The 23,046-nt window shown below is 41.4% G+C and overlaps 1 protein-coding gene across 1 annotated transcript in view; it reads right to left on the reverse strand.

Annotated features, from left to right (window-relative positions):
• The window catches only part of mrc2 (mannose receptor, C type 2), a 278,995-nt gene that overhangs the window by 41,081 nt on the left and 214,868 nt on the right, over window positions 1-23,046 (reverse strand). Inside the window, exons 16-21 of the mRNA XM_060848970.1 lie at window positions 17,154-17,186; window positions 15,051-15,217; window positions 10,607-10,674; window positions 9,236-9,336; window positions 4,376-4,521; window positions 798-912 (exon numbers count right to left, since the gene is read on the reverse strand). Coding sequence (XP_060704953.1) covers window positions 798-912; window positions 4,376-4,521; window positions 9,236-9,336; window positions 10,607-10,674; window positions 15,051-15,217; window positions 17,154-17,186 — 630 coding nt within the window. The remainder of the gene's footprint in view (window positions 1-797; window positions 913-4,375; window positions 4,522-9,235; window positions 9,337-10,606; window positions 10,675-15,050; window positions 15,218-17,153; window positions 17,187-23,046) is intronic.

The following is a 23,046-nucleotide window of genomic DNA, read 5'->3' on the forward strand; positions in this document are numbered from 1 at the left end:
TACTGAACCTGTTAGTTACTCTGCATGACATGCAGAAAAGCTCCCTGTTCCACATGGGTGACTCACTGATAGGGCAGCCTGACTGGGATTCAAGCAATCTCCAGCCGGCTGTAATCACACTTTGGCATAAACTATACACCACCCGCAGTCTGCACAGCTTCAAAGCAGGCTTTGGAGGTTCTGACATAATATTCATGGTAATTGCAAATTTTTAAATCACCACACAGAATGCAATTGTCTATTTTATTCTTCCAACTAAAACAAAAAAATTAAACTCACAGACAAGTGAGTCTGTTCTTGTATCTATGTATTCGTGTGCGTATATTTGTGTACTCATATGCATATCCAGTGTGTTTGCTCATGTACTTAGATGGTCTTTGTATGTGCAAACTCGTGTGTGTATTCACGCATGTGTTCATGTGTGTGTTCATGATGGTATTCTCTTGTTCATCGTCATATATTTGCATGTTTGTGTTCACATTCGTGTTCATATTTGCATGCAAGTACACATGCTGGTTTGTGCTTGTGTGTGCATGTTTACATGGTTGTGTCCAAGTCCGTACACCTTTGTGAACATACTTGAGTGTGTACATTCCAAGTGTAGCCTCTACGGCAGGAACTTCTTACTGACCTATCTCAGTGGCAGGATACAATGTTGGGACACAACAGAGACCAAAATTAGAGATATTTAAACTGCGTACCCCCATTAAAGCATTCAAAATCAAATCAAAGACAAATGATAGGTAATGAAATGGAGTCTTGCTGCTGAATGCATACAAACTGTCAACAATCAATACCTTGCTCATAGTGATTAGAGATTGTTGCTAGCAGTCCTCCTGCTCTCTCACAAGCTGCCTTCCCTTCAATCCAGTTAACACGATCCACTTTAGAGTATCCATATATCTTGAAACACTGCAGTGAGGAGGAGGAGAGTTGTTAGGGGGGAATGAAGGAGGAGGCTGCAGAGAATGAGGAGAGATAGAAGAATGAAGGGCGTGCTTTGTCAAACCTTTGTATGCTTCCCTCGGAGACCAGAGTGAAGCCTGGGAGGGATTCACCAGCTGGTTGACAATCTGACAGGTCACAATGTGCGAACACCCCTCCCGGACTGTCACAATCTTTATTTATACAAGTTGATAGGGTGGTTAGCCCCATATCATAGGGGGATTTTAGAGACAGGTTAGAGAGAATGGCAGATGATGCAGTGAAGGAGGAAAAAAAAGGGAGCTAGAAAATAAGAATTGAGAACTGGTGAAAATTAGAGAGGGTGTGGGGGTACCACAGAGACCGAGATTAGGGGACAAGAGGAAAGTATAGCAAAGGCAAGAGGGGAGGGAGTGAGAGGTGGTCAGTGAAAACATTTTGCATCTTATCGCTTTCTGGCCTTGATTATTAATGCCCAGGTACACATTCACTCGATGACTGTCAATTGACCATTGTCGAGGTGTCAGCCTGTTGAGTGACCTCAGGAAGTTCTTCCTTTAGAGGGGGTCATCAATAACCATCAGCTCCACCCTCCTCCAAGAGCAGTCAACCTTGCTTCAAGAGAGGTCAGCCCATCTCTAACCCAGGTCATTGAACAGCATTTTTCTCTTCAGCATTCTGATTAAAACCAACTCATTCCACAAAGAATGAAGGATCAAATCTGGTTCTGCCAAGCCAATTCAGAAGATACTCTGGTGCAGGGCTTGGTGATGAAAGGTGTTCTGTAATAGACACACAATTGGAAAGCACTACCATAGATCAACCTGCCAAAATCCACACACTTGCTTAAGATCAAAATGTACACTGAAATTCATATAGGAGAGATGATGCTCTGTAGGTCAGTCAGCCTACAGAGCAGTGTTACCATTTCCAAATCCCTCCCCCAGTTCAAATTCCCTCCTCAGGACTGCTTCAAGATCTGTGAGGATAACCTGACCATTTACTTGGACGTGGACCAATATACCGACCACTGCAGCGGACAGCTGGAAATGACAACCAGAAGCGGCAGATACAAATCACTATAAATGCCGGAGGAAACATCACAGCTTCACAGGAGGCTCCAAGCACTGAGGATATCACCTAGATAGGGGACGAAATGTCTGCAACACAAATTCCCAGCTCGGTGAACAGAACCACAACAACCAGCACCCGAGCTACAAATCTTCTCACAAACTTTGAACTATAGCTAAAGTGTCCAGGCAGCTTAGCAAGTGAGTGAGATGGCTCATCCTTTGGGATCATGTTAAGAGACGTCTACGTTTAAAAAATTAATGTTTGGGACACTACTGCAAAAAAAAACAAGGAGAAAATCACAGGTACATTTAATGTATGAAGACTGGTGTGCTGCAACTGTTGTATGGTTCTGGTTCACCTGGACACATACTCATGATTCACCCAGATACTGGACAGTCTATCCGTCTTCCAATGGGAAGCTAAGACACAGGGGGACTGCAGGAGTCATGCTTTGGGAAATGGGAGATCATGTGATGAATGCTTCTTGGAAGCTGTCCAACCAGAGTTGGCAAGCTGAGGTAAGGACAAGCCTGAAGGCATAGCTAGCACAGCCATGCAGCTGATGAAGGGCTTCCACTTCTGGAAGCCACTGCCATGCACACACCTGAGAACCTGTGCAGCAGCAAAAACAAAATTACAGGCCCATCCTCTGAGAAAGGGATTGAAGATTAAGTCAAACTGTCAGTTTGATATGCAAAAAAGCCTTTTATTACAGACACATTTTCAATATAAATTGCGTACAGTGCAGTAAATATAAACATGACTGTGGCAAATCATGAGCTGTTAGATCTGGGATGAACATTGTTAAAGATCTTGCACAGGCAAGCCAGCAGTGGGAGAATGGGTTAGCTCATGAAATGTCATGCTTCCACCAATAATAAATCAGAAATGTTGGAAATATGCAGCTATTCATTTAACATGGAATCATCAGGATGGCTATCAACCTGAAACATCAAGTCTGTCTTGCTATTCTTAGCTGCTTCCAGAGTTATGGAGTATTTCCAACAGTTTATTTTCATGACAGATTTCTAGCATGCACAGAATTTTAGTTTAGTATTTCTGGAAGAAGGCACATCTGTTGAAGCAAGTTGTCTTGTTCTCATTAATTCAGGACAATTAACAAGAATACCAATTTAGGGGAAAAACGAACTGTGTTAGCCAGGCTGCTGTACAGAGACAGCAGGAGTACTAGTCAGCGACACATCCTGAAAATGAGATGTTAGCCAAGAGGCTGAAGAGAGACAGAGGCACCAGTCACTGACAGGAACCAGGAATGCTCAAGTGAAAATAAAAACAGTTGACACGCAGGGGAAAACAGCTTGTGAACTGAGTCCAGGTACTATTTGGTACCAACTATATTTTGCAGGAAAAGGTAAGTTGAGGTAATGCAGAAGCCTTATTTGGATGAGGGGCAATGAGCTGATGCCATCTAGGTCCCTGGTCCAGAGCTAATAAGGTAAAGACATGCAATAAGCTGATAAGCCTGGGCCAATGGGAAAAAGACCACATCTTGAGAGAGTTAAGGAAAAAGGATAAAAGAAGGTCTTTGGATCATGCAGGCAGCGAAAACTGGAGACCAACCATTGCAGAAGCAAAGCAATGTGGTCCAAGATGTGGTGACATCGGGAGAGAGAGAACAGTATCTGGCTAATGTCAGCCCTCCTCAGCAGTAGCAACACAGATACCCTGGTCAGGTATTACCAGGATATCGGTGTTGCTCAGGGAGTGTCAAAGGACTCGAGTGGGTGTACAAATAGGTTTTGTTCACTTTGTGAGAGAATATATAAGCTCTTGTTTGTAATAAAATATAATAAATATGTGAATTGTTTAATACATAGGTAAAATAAATTGTGAAGTTATGAGAATTGCCAGCAGCTGCAGCCGGTGATTGCTGGACTCAAAACAGTAACTAGTGGCTGCCAGACTCAAACAGGCACAAACAACTACATGAGAGGAGAGTACTGATTGGTTAGCAACTCGACTCTGGGCTCTACCAATCATAGTCCACTTTCTAACCAATCAGCACTCTCCTCTCATGCAACATGCAAATGCTGTACAACCAAATGAGTATTTGAATATAAGTTTATCTATGCTTTATTTTAGAAAGCAGACAAACTTTGGTGTGTGGCTACAGAGTTGCACCTTACACTCAACACGAACACAGAAGATCACATTGATACCCACCTAAACAAAAGGCCTCAGTCATCACTACACTAAACTGGTTGCAGCTAGGATCCTAACACTGAATGATGCGAAGCAACGTGGGATTGGGTCAGGTGCTGATTGCACTTATTACAGAGTTTACACCTCTCTTTGGGTCAGTACATTCAATACATCATTAAAATATCAGAACTAGTCTTATTTATGATGATAATACCTTGCTTGCAAATGGGGTCCATCCCCTTGGACAACCACCGGAATGTGTAGATGGCGGAGATGGTAAAGGGGGCTTCACCATGGAGCTGTTTGTCCTTTTACAAATGTACTGCAGGTCATTCATGCATCTCTGGTCACCCCACACTTCTGTAAACAAAATGAAAACATGTATGTGAGAAAGAAGGGATATGGAGGTGAGAAAAAAACAACGCAATGAACAAGATAGAAACTGATTGAGAGGAAAGCAAAGTGTGAGTGAGAAAGAGAAAATAGAATCATAGAATTGTACAGCACAGAATTTAGCCCATCTTGCCAATATCAGCTCTTTGAAAGAGTTAATTCACTACGGAAAACACAAGAAAGAGAGAATAAGAGATTGAAAGCAAATGAAGTTCAAGAACGAGTGTGAGAATAAGAAAGTGAATGAGAAAACATGAGAAACTGAGAGACAGAACCTCTTTGACCCAGTTTGAAACTGTGAATTATATGGAAATGCAGCAGCAGTTCAAGAAGGTAGCAGACCATGACCTTCTCATGGGCAATTAGGTACAGCTGATAAATGTTAATAAATTCTTTCCTAATCAGTGATGGTCACATCCCATGAATGAATTAAACAAAAATATGAAATATGAAACATAAATGTTTTAGAAGGTTATTATGTACCTCAGATTTTGTACCTAGGTACTTTTGTACCTAAGATGGCAACATGGTATATTTTTCATTGTCCACCTGTATCCCTATACTTGAATATGCCTGTACATGACAATAAAACCAAATTCTAATTCTATTATTTGGAAGTCACATTTGTAATGGGTTTAAAGGGCTAACGAACATCATTTGGCAATCTTATTCCGTTTACAAATTGACACTGGACAAGTGCAACAGATGTCTTGCGCGCCAGTGAAGAAAATGACAGCTAACTCAGATAAAAAGCCCTTTATGAAGAGGATGAAAAATGATAAAACTTTTGATAGTAATTGGATTCAAAGTAACTTTTGAAAGAAAATTGGGTAAATGTTTAAGGGGAAAAATGCAGGTGTTTGGGAAGTATCAGCAGACAAACTGGATTAATTGGAAAGGCAAACGACCAAAGAGCTGACAATAGATACATTTGAATCTATGATAGTGAAGTGGTTTACTTCAGCTAAACTGACTATCTGGTTATTTTCACAATCTTGTCTGTGGGACCCTGTCCTACACAAATCGAGTTTAGAATTTGCTACATTGCATGAGTGACTGCACTTCTGAAGTGCTTTCATTTACAGGCAAGAGTTTTAGGATGTTTTATAAGTTCTTCATTTCACAGGATGGCTTCCTGCAATGCACAAGTGATAGAGAGCTGTGTGTGAGTGAGTTCTCCAAGAATATGTTTACCATAATTGAAACAAATTGTCCACTGGGATTTGACTATCATTTGGTCAAGCTCAACTTGACAAGAGTAACAATGTGATCTCAAGCTGAGGACAGATCGGACAGTATGTGTGACAAGTGTCTCTGTCCTCAATTAATTTACACATGATAATTGGCACACTTTGATTGTGCTAAAACAGCAGTGAACCACGACTGTTCATGGTGTCCAATCAACATCTTAACACTGGCAACAATCAGCAACGTCTGACCAACTGTAGGCTCTGGGGAATTATTAAATCAATCATTGATACCTTCCACTACAGCATCCATTAATCAAAAGGATTCTCATTGTCCAAATCGGCAGTGGTTTCACAATCACCAGCTTCCGATTGTATATTATAATGTTGAAATCTCTGAAATCAAATAACAAACATACAGCTTGAGCTGTTGCCCTGCTCTTATGCGAACTTGGACAGTGCTTTCCTCCAGGCTGTGATGAGCCTGCTTTCATATCCAGGCTGGTAGCGGACTCCATGATGGACAAATGTTGCAATGTAGGCCCACAGATAATCTCCAAGTGCAGGAACTTTGGCTAAATTCTCTCTGTCTTTAACCCCCAGTCTCCAAAAGGCCAATTTCCACACCCTAACCACCAAAATCAGCAAACTCAGTCCAGGCTGAGGGATCAAGCCAGATATGGTAGGAAGCAGAGAGTAATAGTGGAAGGATGCCTGTTGTACTGGAGGCCTGTGACTAGTGGAGTGCCTTAGGGGTTGGTATTGGGCCCATTGCTGTTGGTTATGTATATTAATGATTTGGATGAGAATATACAAGGCATGATTAGGAAGTTTGCAGATGGTACTAAAATAGGAGGTACCGTGGGCAGTGAAGAAGGTTATCAGAAATTGGAGCAGGAACTTGATCAGCTGGGGAAGTGGGCTGAGAAATGGTAAATGGAGTTTAGTATAGTTAAGTGTGAGGTCTTGCATTTGGAAAGTCAAATCAAGATAAGAGTTTCATGGTGAATGGTAGGTCCTTAAGGAGTGTAGTGGAACAGAGGGACCTTGGGAGTTCAGGTGTATGGTTCTCTGAAAGTGGAGACACAGGGTAGTGAAGAAGGCTTTTGGCTTCAGTCAGGGCACTGAGTATAGAGATTGGGATGCCGGTGTTGGATTGGGATGTATAAAGTTAAAAATCACACAACACCAGATTATATTCAAACAGGTTTATTTGAAAACACTAGCTTTTGGAGCGCTGCTCGTTCATCAGGTGATTGTGTAATATAAGATTGTAAGATAAAGAATTTATAGCAAAAGTTTACAGGGTGATGTAACTGAAATTATATATTGAAAAAGACCTGGATTGTTTGTTAAGTCTCTCATCTTTTAGAATCCTTGGTCGTTTCAGTTCTTTCATATGTAAATTGCAAAACTTTGTTTAAAAGTTACATTCTCAAGAATGTAATGAGAATGTGAATGTAACTTTTAAAAAAAGTTTTGCGATTTACATATGTAAAAACCGAAACCAAAATGGATTCTAAAAGATAAGCGACTTAACAACAATCCAGGTCTTTTTCAATATATAATTTCAGTTACATCACCCTATAAACTTTTGCTATAAATTCTGTATCTTACAATCTTATACTCCACAACCACCTGATGAAGGAGCAGCACTCCGAAAGTTAGTTGGACTATAAACTGGTATTGCGTGATTTTGAAGATTGTGAAGTTATGTTGCAGTTGTACAGGATGTTGGTGAAGCTGTACTTGGAGTATTATGTTCAGTTTTGGCCACTTTACTATAGGAAGGATGTAACTAAACTGCAAATTTACAAGGATGTTGCCAGGAGTAAAGGGACTGAGTTATAGGGAGAGGTTGGACAAGCTATGACTTTTTTCCTTAGAGTGCAGGAGACAGAGGGGACTTTATAGACGTATATAAGATCATAAGAGGCATGGATAGGGTGAATGCACTCAGTCTTTTTCCCAGGGGTTGGGAATCAAAGACTGGAGGACATAAGTTTGAGGTTAGAGGGAAAAGAATAAAAGGGAACCTGAGGGGCAACCTTTTTTTTACATAGAGGGCATATGGAATGAGCTGCCAGCAAAATTGATTGAGGTGGGTACATTAACAACATTTAAAAGGCATTTGGACAGATACGTGGATAGAAAGGTTTGGAAGAATATGAGCTAAGTGCAGGGGAATGGGGTTAGCGTTGATGGACATTTTGATCGGCATGGACTAGTTTGAACCAAAGGGCCTGTCTCCGTGCTGTAGGACTCTATGGCCCTATGTATACCTCAGAAGCATACCAGGTAATGGATTTACAAATTAGGCCAATGGCATAGCTCAGTCTGGTGAAGAAATCTAGTGAAAAGGTATGATTACGCTTTGATAAGGATGTTCCAAGAGATCATCCTGTCTCTAAACCCAAAGAATATAAGTCACCGTTGAGGTCACAACTGAAGCATGCTGTGCAGTACATTACAGGAAAGATGTAATTGTTTTGGAGAGAGTACAGAGATTCACTAGAATGTTGCCAGGGCTGGAGGACAGACTGGAGAGGTTCAGGTTATTTCCCTTGGAGTAGAGAAGCGTGACGGATGACATGAGTGAGGTATATAAAATTGTGAGGGGTTGAGATAGAATTGAAAGGAGTAACCTGTTTCCCTTGGCAATGAATTGAAAAACCAGGGGTCATAGATTGAATCTATGTAGTAGAGGTGAGGAAAACTTATTTAGGCATAGGGTGGTAGGTGCCTGGTTTTTGCTGCCTCAGTTGGTGGTGGAGGCAGAGACTCTAAATGCATTTAAAAAGTACCTGGTACTGGACCTTCATTGCTGTAAGCTGCAGGGCTATGGACCAAGTGCCGGAAGATCTCATTAGACAGGGGATCTGGGTGTCTTTGGGTTAGCATAGACGAAATGAGCCCAATAACCCCCTTCTCTGCTGTATCATTTCTATAGTTCTAATTGTACAGCACAAGAAGCCATTTGGCCCATCATGCCTGTGCTGCTCTTTGACACTGTTGTCCAGCAATTCACATTCTCTGGCATTCCCCATTGAACTGCAAAGATTTCCCCCTTTAAACTATTTTACAAGTTCCCATTTGAATGCTACTATTGAATCTGGTCCAGCACTCTTTCAGACTGTGCTTACCAAATTATTATTACTGCATTGAAAAGAGAACACCACTCCTCTGATAATCCATTATTGTTATTTTAGTTATGACAGGCCAGGTTTAAGTCTCCAAAGTATGGTGTTTGAGAAGTTGGAATGTATTGGGATATATCTAGCCCATAAGGGTACATAGAACATAGAACATAGAAAAATACAGCGCAGTACAGGCCCTTCGGCCCTCGATGTTGCGCCGACCGAAGTCTACCTAACCTACACTAGCCCAATAACCTCCATATGCTTGTCCAATGCCCGCTTAAATGACCATAAAGAGGGAGAGTCCACCACTGCTACTGGCAGGGCATTCCATGAACATTTCCTTGTGGCTCTTACCTTTACTGGGTGACATGTAGACACATTTTCTGTCCCGCGAAATAGGTCGTGGCTTCCCTGAGGCCCAAGAGACAAAATTCAGAATCGAGCCATCAGACCACCTGGAACACAGAACATGATCAGGACGTCATCATTGCACTGAATCATGGCCTTAATTAAAATCCTTTTTGGCCTCAGTAAGTGACACTTGCGAGCTACGTGGATGTATCACAAGAACAAGATTTTGATTGTGGATATAATTCCTCAAGGTCAAAAAACCCGCTCCCCTTTGCCATCCAGGTTGTGGATATTGGCCATTTCGTCAATCACTTGTAGAACTGAAATCCAGCAAAATGGTTGCTTTACTTAAATTACTGGTGGATAATCTAGCATTTATTGACCACCCCTTGTTGTCCTTGGAGAAGGTGGTATTGAAGTACTTTCTTGAACTGCTGCAGTCCATTTAGATGGTTACACCCACAATACAATTAGAGATGGAGTTCCAGGGTTCTGATCGAATAACAGTGAGGGCCTAAGTCAATGTCATTTCAACCTAGCTTCATTTCATTTGCACTTTTCTGTACTGGTTTTTGAAGAGATAGCTACATTACTGTCGGTTACATGTAGACCAGACCGGATAAGGAAAACACATTTCCTTCCCTAAAGGACATTAGTGAACATGATAAGAAAACAAAAAACTGCGGACGCTGGAAATCTGAAACAAAAACAGGAATTGCTGGAGAAACTCAGCATCTGCGCAGAGAAGGCATTTTTGAGTGTGGTGACCCTTATTCAATGAATGTGGTATGTTTTTATAGTGATCAATAAAGATTTCTTAGTAATTCCACATTCATTAATTCAACTTAAATTCCACCAGACATCATTGTGGGATTTGAACCTGTGTCCCTGAACCATTAGCCTGGGCATCATGCTAGCCAAATGATATCATTTCTCCGTCATTACTCCTCAATAAGTTGGGAAAAGGGCAGTGAAAGTGTGACTTGCCACCATATGAAACAGTTGAGGTGAATAGCACATTTAAGATGGAGCTAGATGTTGAATATGTTGCCAGGATGAGAAGAAAAGAGATAGGAAAAAGATTGTGTGCAGAATTAACACTGGCATGGATTAGTTAGGTCAAATGGCCTGTTTCTGCTCTGTAACTACCATGGAGTAAAGATTCAGCAGTATGGGAAGGGTCAGAAACAGGAGAAAATAAGAACGAATCTGCCAAGTCAGTAGAATGGAGGAGAGGGGAGAGATTAATGAACAAAATGAAGGTTTGCTATTATAAAATCAGTAATGAAATAGAATGAAAGAAGTCAAGAGATTCAAGGTGCAGAATGTGGATGTGACGGGATTCCATACTGTATAAAGATAAATACCACAAACCTGAATCGTCCATCGTTCTCATTGGTGTGAAGGCCAATCCACCAAAATTGGTCCTGAAAGCGGAAAAGCTAAAAAAGAAGTAACTAAGTTAGTTACATGTTGCTGTAGGTATCACTATTTTAATGCAGTCTTTGTGCATTGTTCCAAGCTGACCCTGAGAAGGTGCCAGTGAGTGAGCCAACTTCTTGAACTGCTACAGTCCATAGGGAGAATGTTTTCTCATCTTGCTGTTAGGGAAGGAGTTCCTGTAATTTGACCCAATTATAATGAAGGAACAGTGCTTTAGTTCCAAGTTAGGATGGTGTATGTTGGAGGGGAACATGCATTTGCTGGTCTTCCCATGTATCTGCTGCCCTTCTCTTTCTACATAGTAGAAGCCACTGGTTTGAAAGGTGCTATTGGTGAGTTGTCATGTGATTTGTAAATAAACAGTTACCATTGTGCATCAGTGGTGGAGGCAGTGAATGCTTAAAGTAGTGGATAGAATGCCAAATGGACTACTTTGTCCTGAATGCTTCTGTGTTGTTGGAGCTGCAACATCCAGGTTAGTGAAGAGTATTCCCACACACCTCTAACTTGTGCCTTACAAATAGTGAGGATCTTTGAGGAGCTGGGGGTTGAGTTACTTCCTTCCCTGTCTCTGACCTGCTCTTGTAATCATAGCATTAATGTTGCTGGCCCAGTTGAGTTTCTGGTCATTTATTCCCTTCCCAATCCCCATTAGGAAATGTAGCTTGCTGTGCTAAAAGACAAGTCTAATCAACAGCACTCAAAGTATAACTTTTCAACAAGATGTGGAAGGATAGTTGCATTTGTTAGGCTTACTATGGTCCCAAAGAGTGTGAAATTGAAAAGTACAATTTGCTTCGGGTCTGTCCTCACAGTGGATGACACAAGAAACAATAATGTGGAACCAAGGTCGAAGTGAGAATGAAGAACTTGAAGAAAGGAGAATTGGGAAAGAAACAGCAATGGAGAAATTAGTGGAAGCAAATAGTCAAAAGTTCCCTGAATCTGACGACCTATATCCTATGGGTTTAAAACAGGCAGCAGTTCTTTTGACTTTATCTTCCAGACAACTTCCTAAGAATTGGAAGGTAGAAAAAGATAATCCTAATATTTAAGAAAGGAGGAAGACAGAAAATGAGGAACTATAGATCAGTTAGCTTATATCAGTAATTAGAAAATGCTGGTATATATAATTAGGGATGTGCTAAATGGCCATCTAGAAAATCACAATCTGATTAAGCAGGCAACATGACAGATTTATGAAAGGGAACTCAATTAATTTGTCAAAGACGATTATCATTGAGTGTGTAACTGATGGAATGGATAAGAGGAAACCAGTGGATGTGGATGTGTGCATTAAAGCTGTGTATAATAAAGTAGCTAATTTCAAGTCATTAGAGCTGGAGATGATGATGCTTTGTAAAGTTTGAAGCTCTTCCACTTTTCCCAGTGACTTATAGTTTTTTATTATGTATTCATGGAATGTGTGCATCACTGGCTGGCCAGCATTGATGTTCTTGCGAAGGTGGTGGCGAGTTGACTTCTTGAATTACTGCAGTCACTGTGCTGCAAGTAGACTCTTAATGCCCTTAGGGAGGGAATTGCAGGATTTTGACCCAGTGATATATTTCCATGTCAGGATAGTGACTGGCTTGGAGGGGAACTTGTTAAATGGTGGTGTTCCCAGGCATCTGCTGCCTTTGTCTAACAAGATGGAAGTGGCCATAGGTTTGGAGGGAGCTGTCTAAAGATCTTCGGTTTATTGTGGATGACAATCAAGTATGTTGCTTTGTCCGGAATGGTTGTGTCAAGATTTCTGAGTGTTGTTTGAGCTGCATCCATCCATCCAGGCAAATGGAGATAATTCCATCACACAGCAGACTTGAGTCTTGTAGATGATGGACAGGAGTTACTGGTAGTCAGGACATGAGTTACTTGCCGCAGTATTCCTGGTCTCTGACCAGCTCTTGTAGCCACTGTATTTATATGGCCATCCCTGTTGAGTTTTTGGTCAATGGTAACACCCAGGGTGCTGACAGTGCAGGATTCAGTGATTGTAATACTATTGAATATCAAGGGATGCTGGTTAGATTGTCTCTTATTGGAGATGGTCATTGTCTGGCATTTGTGTGACATTGTCCAGATCTAATTACATTTGAACATGTATCATAGACTACCATAGAAATTCCTATAGTGTGGAAACAGGTCATTAGGCCCAATGGGCCCAGATCGACCTTCCAAGAGTATCCCACCCAGATCCATTCTCCTGCCCTACATTTCCCATGTACTGCTTCAGTATCTGAGGATTTGCAAATGGTGCTGAACATTGTGCAATCATCAGCGAACATCCCCACTTCTGACCTTACGAAGGGAGGTCATTAATGAAGCAGCAGAAGATGCTTGAGCCTAGGACACTACCCTGAGGAACTCCTGCAAAGATGACCTTGAAGTGAGATGACTGACTTCCAACACCCACAATCATCTTTCTATGACTCCAACCAGCACAAAGTTTGACCCTGATTCTTAAATAATCCAGTTTGGCAAAGGGTGCGATAATCAAATGAAGTCATTAATTCAGCTTATTTGTCTATGTTACAATTCTATACTGGAATAAAAAAAATACTTGACAAAATTGTGTTTTGGATCTACCAACTGACACCGAGAAAAGAAAGTTACAGTGTTTGGACAAAATAAAAGTTTTACTTTCGATTGTTGTAGTTATAGGCAAGGGGACAGACAGGCATTTCTGTACTTGTCATCATGAGTCCCTTGTTGTGTGATACCTCCTTGGTGCCAGGGTAAAAGACATCACAGAGAAAGTGCAGAATATTCCATGAGGAGAAGGAAGTGAGCCAAATTTGAGTCACATTGGTACCAATGTACAATGTACAACAGAGTGTTACAAGTGGACATAAATTTAAGGTGAAGGGTGGAAGGTATAGGGGGATGTCAGGGGTAGGTTCTTTACCCAGAGAGTGGTGGGGGAATGGAATGCGCTGCCTGTAGGAGTGGTAGAGTCATAATCATTGGTGACCTTTAAGCGGCAATTGGATAGGTACATGGATAGGTGCTTAAGCTAGGACAAAAGTTCGGCACAACATCGTGGCCTGAAGGGCCTGTTCGGTATTATATTGTTCTATGTTCTATGTTCTAAAGAGCAAGTACTAAGGTCAGACTTACAGAGCTAAGGAAGAAGGTAAAGTTTAAGACTTCAAGATTAGCAATCTTTGGATAACTCCTGGTGTCATGCGCTTGCAAGAGTAGAAATACTAAGATTGGGAGAGGTAATATACGGCTTAAAGCTTGGTGTAGGAGGAGGGGTTTGAAATTTGTGGAGCACTGATATCAATCCTGGGAGAGAAGGCACCTATTCAAAAGGAGTTGGTTGTCCCTCAACAGGACTGGACCAAGGCCCTTTGAGGAGATTCAGTTGTATGTTTGGAGGAAGGAATAAATTGATAGGGGGATAGGCAGCTGCATATTGGATTAACAGAAGTGAACATAGTTCATAAAGTGAGGTTGTGGACATGACTAAAGAAAGAGGTAGTACCATGTCAGATAGGAGCAAAGTAAGAAGGACAATGAAAAATGCAGAAACAGATTTAGAACATATGTAAATACACAGATAACAGTGAATAAAGTTGGTGAGCTAAAAGCACAATAGAATATGATGTAGTGGCAAAAATGGAAATATGTTCAAGGATAAAATGTTCAGAAAAGATGGAGGAAGAAAGGAAGTGGGGTGACAGTCCATATTGGGGATGACATTACAGTCTTAGAGAGTGCCACCAAGCTCTATGATCTTTATTGCATTTGAAGAGCGAGATAGGGGAACAAATCTGCAGGCGAATCAGAAAGATGCACAAAAACTATCGAGTGGTGATAATAGGGGACTTCAATTACCCAAATATTAATTGGGAAAGTGTAACATTAAAGGGTAAGGAAGGGGAGGAATTTCTGAAATGCTCATGAGAACGTCCTAGATCAGAATATTTTCAATTTATTTAGAAAGGAGGTATTTTGATATCTGGTGATGAGAAATGAGGCGAGTCACGTGAACTAAGTGTTTGTGGGGCAACATTTCAGTAAGAGTGATTGTTGTTTTATAAGATTTAGATTAGTATTGAAAAACCACAAGGAACAACACAATATAGAACTTCTAAATTGAAAGAGAGTGAATTACAATGGTTGGCTCCCTTCTTCTCTGTCTGTTAAACTATGCCAGTGAAATGGAGTAATAATCTTCACATTGGATTTATGTCTGAGCTGCAATCATATACCCTTCCTCAAACTGAATCTGAATAAACTGTTTTCCAGATTCCCCCTTCCTAATTTAACTAGAGCAGATGTTGGTGCACATCTGTGCAAAACCACTAGAGCTCACTCTCGAGAGCTGAGGAGTTCAGTATCATTTAGTGCATTTCTTCAGTCCTACCTTCTGCAGGGTCTGTCCTAGGAAGGTCAGCTCCTCCTGGCTGTGAATGGAGGCCAGTTCCGCTTTGAACCAGGTACAGATCCGCTGGGCTTGAGGCCAGGTGGAGAGATGCTTAAAGAACTTGTACTCTGCATCCTGGAACTGGAACCACTGGTTGCTTGCACCATCTGGCAAGAGAAGGCTTTGACTCATTTTGCATCAGCAATGTAATCCAAAAAAAATGTTACTCTGAACGAATACAAAGATGAAATTGAAAACAGAAAGTGCTGGAAATACTCAACAAATCAGGCAATATGTAAGGAGAGTGAAGCAGAGTTAACATCTCAGGTCATCAGAGAAGTTCAGGATAGGTATGGTAACATCACAACCTACAAGCTCCCCTCTAAGTCATATGCCACCCTGACTTGGAACTTTATTCCCATTCCTTCACCGTTGCTGTTTCAAAACGCTTTGATTAATTTTTGAGATTACAATAAGTTATCCTTTTTTGATTCATTTTCTCACATCTGTATGTTACTTGGACAAGATTAAGAAATGTAAAGGGGATAAAGATGATTTTACTTTGATTATAAAAGGCAGTGTCTGACTGCTACTCTATAAAGGAGGAGAAATTGAGGATCAGGAATGAAGAGTGATGCCCATTCCTGATGAAGGGCTATTGCCCAAAACATCAATTCTCCTGCTGCTTAGATACTGCCTGACCTTTTCCAGCACCACACTCTTGACTCTGATACTCTATAAAGTTGGCTTTAATGTAAGAACAAATTAGGGCATTAATAGTGGAATTTTGAAAGCAGATTTCTGAATGGTCTGCTTCCTAAGAACATTTCAAGACTTGAAACTGTCACTATATGGTTCATTGTTTCAGTACATAGTATACACTGTGTGAATGGAGGGAACATGGATGAGACATTTCAAATACATCTTTCAAAAGGTTCCCAAAGCACAACTATGGTTCATGGCTCCTTCATGAACCAAGAGTCCTCGAGAAGTGAGCCAGACTCTATGGTATGAGATGCCTAACACTCGAGGCAAGGAGTGCATGATGTGAGCTTACAAGCTGCATCATTATCCCGCATCTGAAACGGGATCTCAGTTATCAGTTTTGATGGCCTCTGGAAAAAACTCAACTCTGAAAATCTGACAATGTCTTTCAGTCCTGTCTACTTCATTCCAGAACCATCAACTCTCTTCCTCCATTCATACTCTGCCCCCCCACCCCAACCCACTCACTGTCTGAGATGGACCCACATTTACAACCTTCACAGGCAATTTGACTCTGAGCTGAAATTACAACCACATATTCTCTTCATCACGAAACCACCTACGTCTGCCTCCACAAAGCAGCCGGGTCACTGCCCCAACCAACTGGATTTGTTGCTAAAATTCTCTTAGGTCTTTATTACAGTGCCTCGACACTTGACAATTCCAGTGTTCTCCTGTGCTAGCTGGTTTCCCAGCTTACTCGATCTTTAAATTTGAGCTCAGCCAAATATGTATCCTAAGCTCCATCTGACCATCCTCTAGGGCTCCCTGATCTGGCACTGGAAGCATTTTAAAATACTCATCCTTTTTGTCAAATCCCTCCTTGGCCTCACTCCTCCCAAACCTCCCCAAGCCCAGAATCCTCCAAGAACTCTGTGCTCCACCAAGCTTAGCTTCCTCCTGCCCACATCCACACTTCAGCCAGGATGCACGTCCCAATTAAATGTAATATACTGGAGACACATACATATTTTATGGTTGACTGATTCAAATTTTGAAGCAATTTTGCAGCTACAAGTTAGAACTAAAAAGCCAGGAACACGAATCTCAATGAAGTTGAAATGCTGAAGTCAGAAATCAGTAATGACAGATGACAATTGCACACCAAACAGGAGAATGCAACAAATGAAGCTAAAACACCTAAATTGAATGCACCAATACATTTTGAAACAATTTTTGACTATCGTCAAACTGATTACATCTCCCTCTGAATAAGACTGGTAAAATAACAAAAGTTTAGGTGAAGGTGGATAAGCAGGAAAAGAGGACATGACCTACCATGTTCCTATTACAATAGCTCTGTTTTGCTATTCCACACCGTTATAAAACGCAACATACCTTCAGTGCCCTCTGGTTCCTTCACAACAGCTCCTATGGGACAAAGGAAGAATTGATTAGAACAGTGTAAATTCCAAAAACATGTCACTCCTTAGCCTATGGTTTATACCTATCATCAGGAGTTTCCAAAGGCACTGTGTGCGCTAGTGGTCACAGCCACAGCATTGATTTGTGCTACAATAAAAAGCGCAAGTACTGTGCGTGCAAGGAGCTACATGTCAGATTTGGCACACAACATGTGGCACATGGATCTCTGGAACAGCAACAGACAAAAGAAAATAGAATTAGTTTGGAATTTGAGCTAGAAGAACTAGGGTAAGGTGGTTTGATTGGACCTCCAGGGACTAGGTCACTGGGACATAAGGTTCTATCTGAGAGACAGGTATTAACGTCAAAGGATGGAGTAATGAAGGAAGTCTAACAATCATTGCCTTTACAGAAAGATGGGCACATGGGTTGGAATGCTTTATCTCCCTTTCCATCTTCATTTGATCCCTATTGCTTCCTCACCTTTGATGGTCTGTGTAACGGGGCTTTGCATGTAAATTAGTCAATTAGAAAACATAGGTGATTTTGTGGTGATGGAAAAATACAGCTGTGATTTGATGATTGGAGAAGGAGAAGCACATAAAAAGCTCAGTTGTGTAGATTAGATTCTCTACAGTATGGAAGCAGGCCATTTGGCCTCAACAAGTCCGATTCTCCAAAGAGTAACCCACCCCCCCTACCCTATATTTACCGCTGACTAATCCACCTAACACTATGGGCAATTTAGCATAGCCAATTCACCTGACCTGCACATCTTTGGATTGTGGGAGGAAACTGGAGCACTTCCAGGAAACCCACACAGACAAAGGGAGAATGTGCAAAGTCCACACAGACAGTTGCACATGTTCCTGAGGCAGGAATTGAACCCAGGTCCCTGGCACTGTGAGGCAGCAGTGCGCAGCCTGGAAAAAATGTGTCATTTCACTGTGACGGGAGTTGAGCAAATCTGCCAACTTAATAGCTAGAATTAGCTTCAAGATAATGTCTACATCATCGACTGACATGGAAGGAGCTGCCACGAGAATGTCCTTTGCTGTAGCAATCATCCCAGCACCCATTCTCCAAACTCAGACCTGCAAGATTACAGCAACCCCCTCCACCATCCACAGAGGAATTCTACTGGAGATGTGGGCATGGCAGAAGCAGTATCCTGAGTGGTTGCATAGTTCAGTCACACCTTCCTGCATGTTGCTCTGGTGTGGGGGAGAAAGGCTAAGAGACATTCACACACCATGCAAGACTGGTTGTTATCACTGAGTAGGCCAGCAGCCATAGCGCTTTCCAGAGAACTTGTTTGGAGTGCCACAACTATGTTAACAACCTCTGCCGCTGTGCAGGATGGGTGTCACTTGTCCCTTAGGATGCCAGCCAATTCATTAATGTGGTGGGATGGGAAAGACCACCACTTCAGTAGAAATGAGTGGAGGTAACTACATTTCCTTGGAAAGGAATGACACAAGCTCTATCAAGGGAGGCAGTCCTGATACTGTTGAGCCATGCAAGGTGGCTGCATCATGGCCAATGCCACATGCATACTATAAGGCAGACATGTGGAAATAGGCACAGTGTATAGTGATAAAACATTGTGCTTGCTCCAGTGTAGCTCACCATTACTTTTTTTTCCATCTTTTCACAGCAGTAGTATATTTGCAATGTCAGAGGGCCCAACTGTCGTGGCATCCTGGTCTCAATGGCACGGCGAGGTGATTACTACCGCAAAATGCCACGAAGATCCACAGTTGAGATGAAGGAGCCAGAAGTGAAGATGTTCAAGGGTAAAGTGACTTTAATGACTACTGGCAAGGTCCTTGGCACAAGATCACAGATATCACTTATCACATGTGTGGTAAGTCCGCAGCACTGGCTATTGGTCATCTCCAGGTAGCTCCACCTTCATAAGTGGATCCTGTGTTGAGAGTTTGGCCTCTGCTGCCTCCTGCCCTTTTTCTATCCAATGCCCTTCTCCTCTCCCATCTCCTTGCCACCTGTGCAGGTGCCTCAATCCCAGCAGCTCAGTCCTCCTTTGTCCCGCTGACCCTCTCAAGGGGCTATGGATACTCCCACTCAATACCTGGGAAACCGTTCCACCTCTTCAGTAGTTTCCAACTTTGATGAGCTCTTAACAAGCTTTTAAAGTATTAATTAGCCTTGATCAGGTGATGAGTGTACACCCATCCTGCCCTCCGTCACCCTGGTTAACATTGCCACTGCCCTGTAGCTGACACTTTGTCTGGCAGTGGTATTTTCAGCACTTGCTTGCTTTCAGTGTGGTCTTTAGATAACCCTGAATGACCAGTCCCAAACATTTTAATTCCAACTTGCTGGCAATTTGAGTGCGGAGTAAAGGTTAGATGCTGAATAATTCATTATGTGCTGACAATGATGATATCATCAATGGTATCATCATTGTCAGGTTTTCTCCACCTGCACTATTACCAGTGAACTGACACCAAAGGATGAAATGGCTCAGACTGTTACCATTACACTTCAGAGGACATCTAGATTCTGATGTTGAAAGACACATACTTTGCTGTAGAGATCTTGAACAGGAACTATGTTGTTTGTAAAACCTTTCTTCAGCAGATGATCATGGTTCTGAGTGTGAACAGGCTGTGAATTCTCCTTATTCCTTTCTGACACTATTTTATGAGAAATTAAGACTCTTAATAAATGGGTATTTTATTCATTGTAAAGAAGTTAAGAAATAAGCTGACACGGAATTAATATGTTCTCTCTACAAAACCATAAACAATTCTAAAACCATCATTCTAAGTTAGTAGGAAACCAGTGGATGGAGTGTATTATGTTTGCAAGTGCTTAGAGCCAGATGATGTTCCTGGCACAATATAATTGACCTTGAGCTGGGAAGTGGGCAAAGAAGAACGTGATCACCCTGACTTTTGGGTAGCTATTCTACCCATAGGGTAGTAGGGGTCACATTGGTATGGACAAAAGAAACTATTAGCCCCTAGGAATGAAGCATATGAGCAAGTGCTCAGTGATAGGATGCAGTCCTCATTGAGGGGCAGTCCTTATCTGGCAGCTGCCTTTTTCAGGTGGATCAGGAATAATGGAGAAAGACCTAGGAAAGACTTTTCTAATACTTTGACTGGAGAGCAGGATGCTGTCTCCATTAGCTACAACAGTTTTAAGACTTCTTTCCAGCTCTGGTGACCTAGAGGTTGCCAAACCTAAACTGCTCTTCTGCTGTGTAGATCTTTTCTCTCAATGGCACTGGCTTATGTTCCTTCTCTACTGGCCTCTCTTAGTAAACACTAGTAATTATTTCATCAGGTCTTTTAAATGAAGTCACATCATTTTTTAGAAAGACTGTTCTGACCCACTACTTGAGAAAAGTCTCTGGCCCTTAAAAAAAAACCTTGATAGAACTCAAAACAAAAAACCCGTTTATCTCTACTTTAGAACCCAAGTCCCCAAATACTAATTTATTATGAACATTCATCACAGGTCAACTGCAGCTTTCAAGATTGAGGTTAGGTCAGGTAAGGGTATTGTGGGCTGAAAATGCGTTGCTGGAAAAGCGCAGCAGGTCAGGCAGCATCCAAGGAACAGGAGATTCAACGTTTCGGGCATAAGACATTCCTGATGAAGGGCTTATGCCCGAAACGTCGAATCTCCTGTTCCTTGGATGCTGCCTGACCTGCGCTTTTCCAGCAACACATTTTCAGCTCTGATCTCCAGCATCTGCAGACCTCACTTTCTCCTCTAAAGGTATTGTGGAACACGGAACAAAGGGGGGTAAATGCACTTGAGATACAGATCAACAACATTCTACTGGAATGGTGGTCCATGCTTGAGGGTGGGATTCAGTGGCCTCTTACGTGTCCTTGGTGCTACTTTTTCACTGATAGAAATGATTTGATCAATATGTTATTCTTGACGCCAATAAACGACTTCTTGAGTAGTTTGATGGCTATTTTATATAGATACTCTTTAACTGAGATTCTATGTTTTAATGTCAGAGTATGACAAATGAATATTTACCAGTCATTTTACATGCACTTTTTTGACATGGGTTTGACCAAATAAACTTTACTTCAAATAATAATAACATACAACAGACCTGCCAATTGACTGTCATCAAGCATGATTTCATTAAGTCTAATAAAGTATGCTGTGTAATTATTCATGTACTCTTCCTATTTGTCACTTTGGAGACTTCAACTTTTGCTGGTTGTAAGAGATCCATTAGGTTTAATGTGAGAAGAAGAAAGAGCATGAACTGAAACACAATACTTTCCGATGGCGATTACACTTCAAAACATATTTGACTTCATTAGCTGTAATGTGCTTTTTGATGTCGTGAAAAGCGCCAAATAAATCAAAGTCTTTTTTCACAATTCCCAAAAATGACTTGCAGCAAATGAATTAATCTTGGAGTGCAGTTGTTCCATCTCTGTGCTATCACAACTAAATGCAAAGCCAACCAAAATAACAATCAGATCAAGGGTTTTTGGAATATTGGCCAGGAATTGTGGCAAACACTCTGCTCTTCTTCCACTAGCACCATGGAATTGTTATGTAACTTCAACCAAAAGATAAGCTGATGAAGAGTCATCAGACTCAAAATGTTAACTCTGCTTTCTTCCCACAGATGCTACCAAACCTGCGAAGCTTCTCTAGCAATTTCTGCTTTCTTTTCAGATAGGCTGAGATTCTATACCTGCCAACATTGTCTTACTCTGCACTGCAACATCAGCCTAGCAGCTGAAAGAAAGTGGAGCTTAAATAATCTACCAACCCGAAGAGGAGAAGTGACATTTGATGAATTGTATTTATTTAAGCTGCACTTTTAATGGCAGCTATCCATAATTCACACTTTGAATCCAGGACATAACCTTCCCTAATATATAGTGAATAGAACTCTTTAATGTGTTTCATGTTTTCCCTCAGGATTTGCAAAACTCACTGATCGAAGTCAAATCATTTGCCCTCTTACAGTTGTCTCTGAAAACATTGAGCATACTGCTGTGCGGCTGGTAATATCCTGCTGGTAATATCCTGTGTAAAGCCCAGAATTCAAATTCTCTATCTATTTCTTTTTATTTTTAAGTACAGAATGCCATTTTCAATGGATAGAATTTGCAAGTTGGCATCTGGCCCATTAGTACAAGCTCACTAATCACTAGATTATGATTGAGATTCCACGATGTTCCTTTATTTAGCACAAATAACCTTCTGACATAGCCAACAGAGGTGTTGACAGTCTGCTCATCTTGACATTATGTATGCTCCAGACTCGACTGCACTTCCGCTAACTCAAATCCATTCTTTACATGCTATCTGGCTGCAACACATTGACTAGTACTGTGGCTCCGCTAACAGGCAGAGAGACTCCATATGTTTTCAGTCAGCTCACTGAAAAATCTGTCTAACTTTCAATGCCACTTATATCCAGTAGGTGCCCCCCTAATGCATATTACTGTAACAAATCAAAATATTTCAAGACAACAGGAATGATCCATCATTCATTTCTTCACAGGGGTGGGATTAACCACCAGTCCTGGGAATTTCTTTGCATGTTAAAATAACGTGTGCAATTTACGTGGGGGTTGAGTTGTCCAGAAGAAGTAATATTAAAATCTGATCATATCCATAAGAATAAAGCAACAATCACCTCAGACACAGAGTTGTGAGAATGTGGAATACACTCCCTCATAAGGTCACAGAAGCACAATCTAAAATAATGTTTCAGGTGGAGTGATATATTTACTGTTTAGGAAATGGAGGCATTTGGGAAACTTGGAGAAAAGAGATAAACACCATCACAATTATGAAACGTTAAAGTAAGATGCACAGTGTCAGATTATTTTCATTCGACAGT

The sequence above is a fragment of the Hemiscyllium ocellatum genome, chromosome 32, assembly GCF_020745735.1.
Source record: "Hemiscyllium ocellatum isolate sHemOce1 chromosome 32, sHemOce1.pat.X.cur, whole genome shotgun sequence".
In the NCBI taxonomy this organism is placed as follows: Eukaryota; Metazoa; Chordata; class Chondrichthyes; order Orectolobiformes; family Hemiscylliidae; genus Hemiscyllium; species Hemiscyllium ocellatum.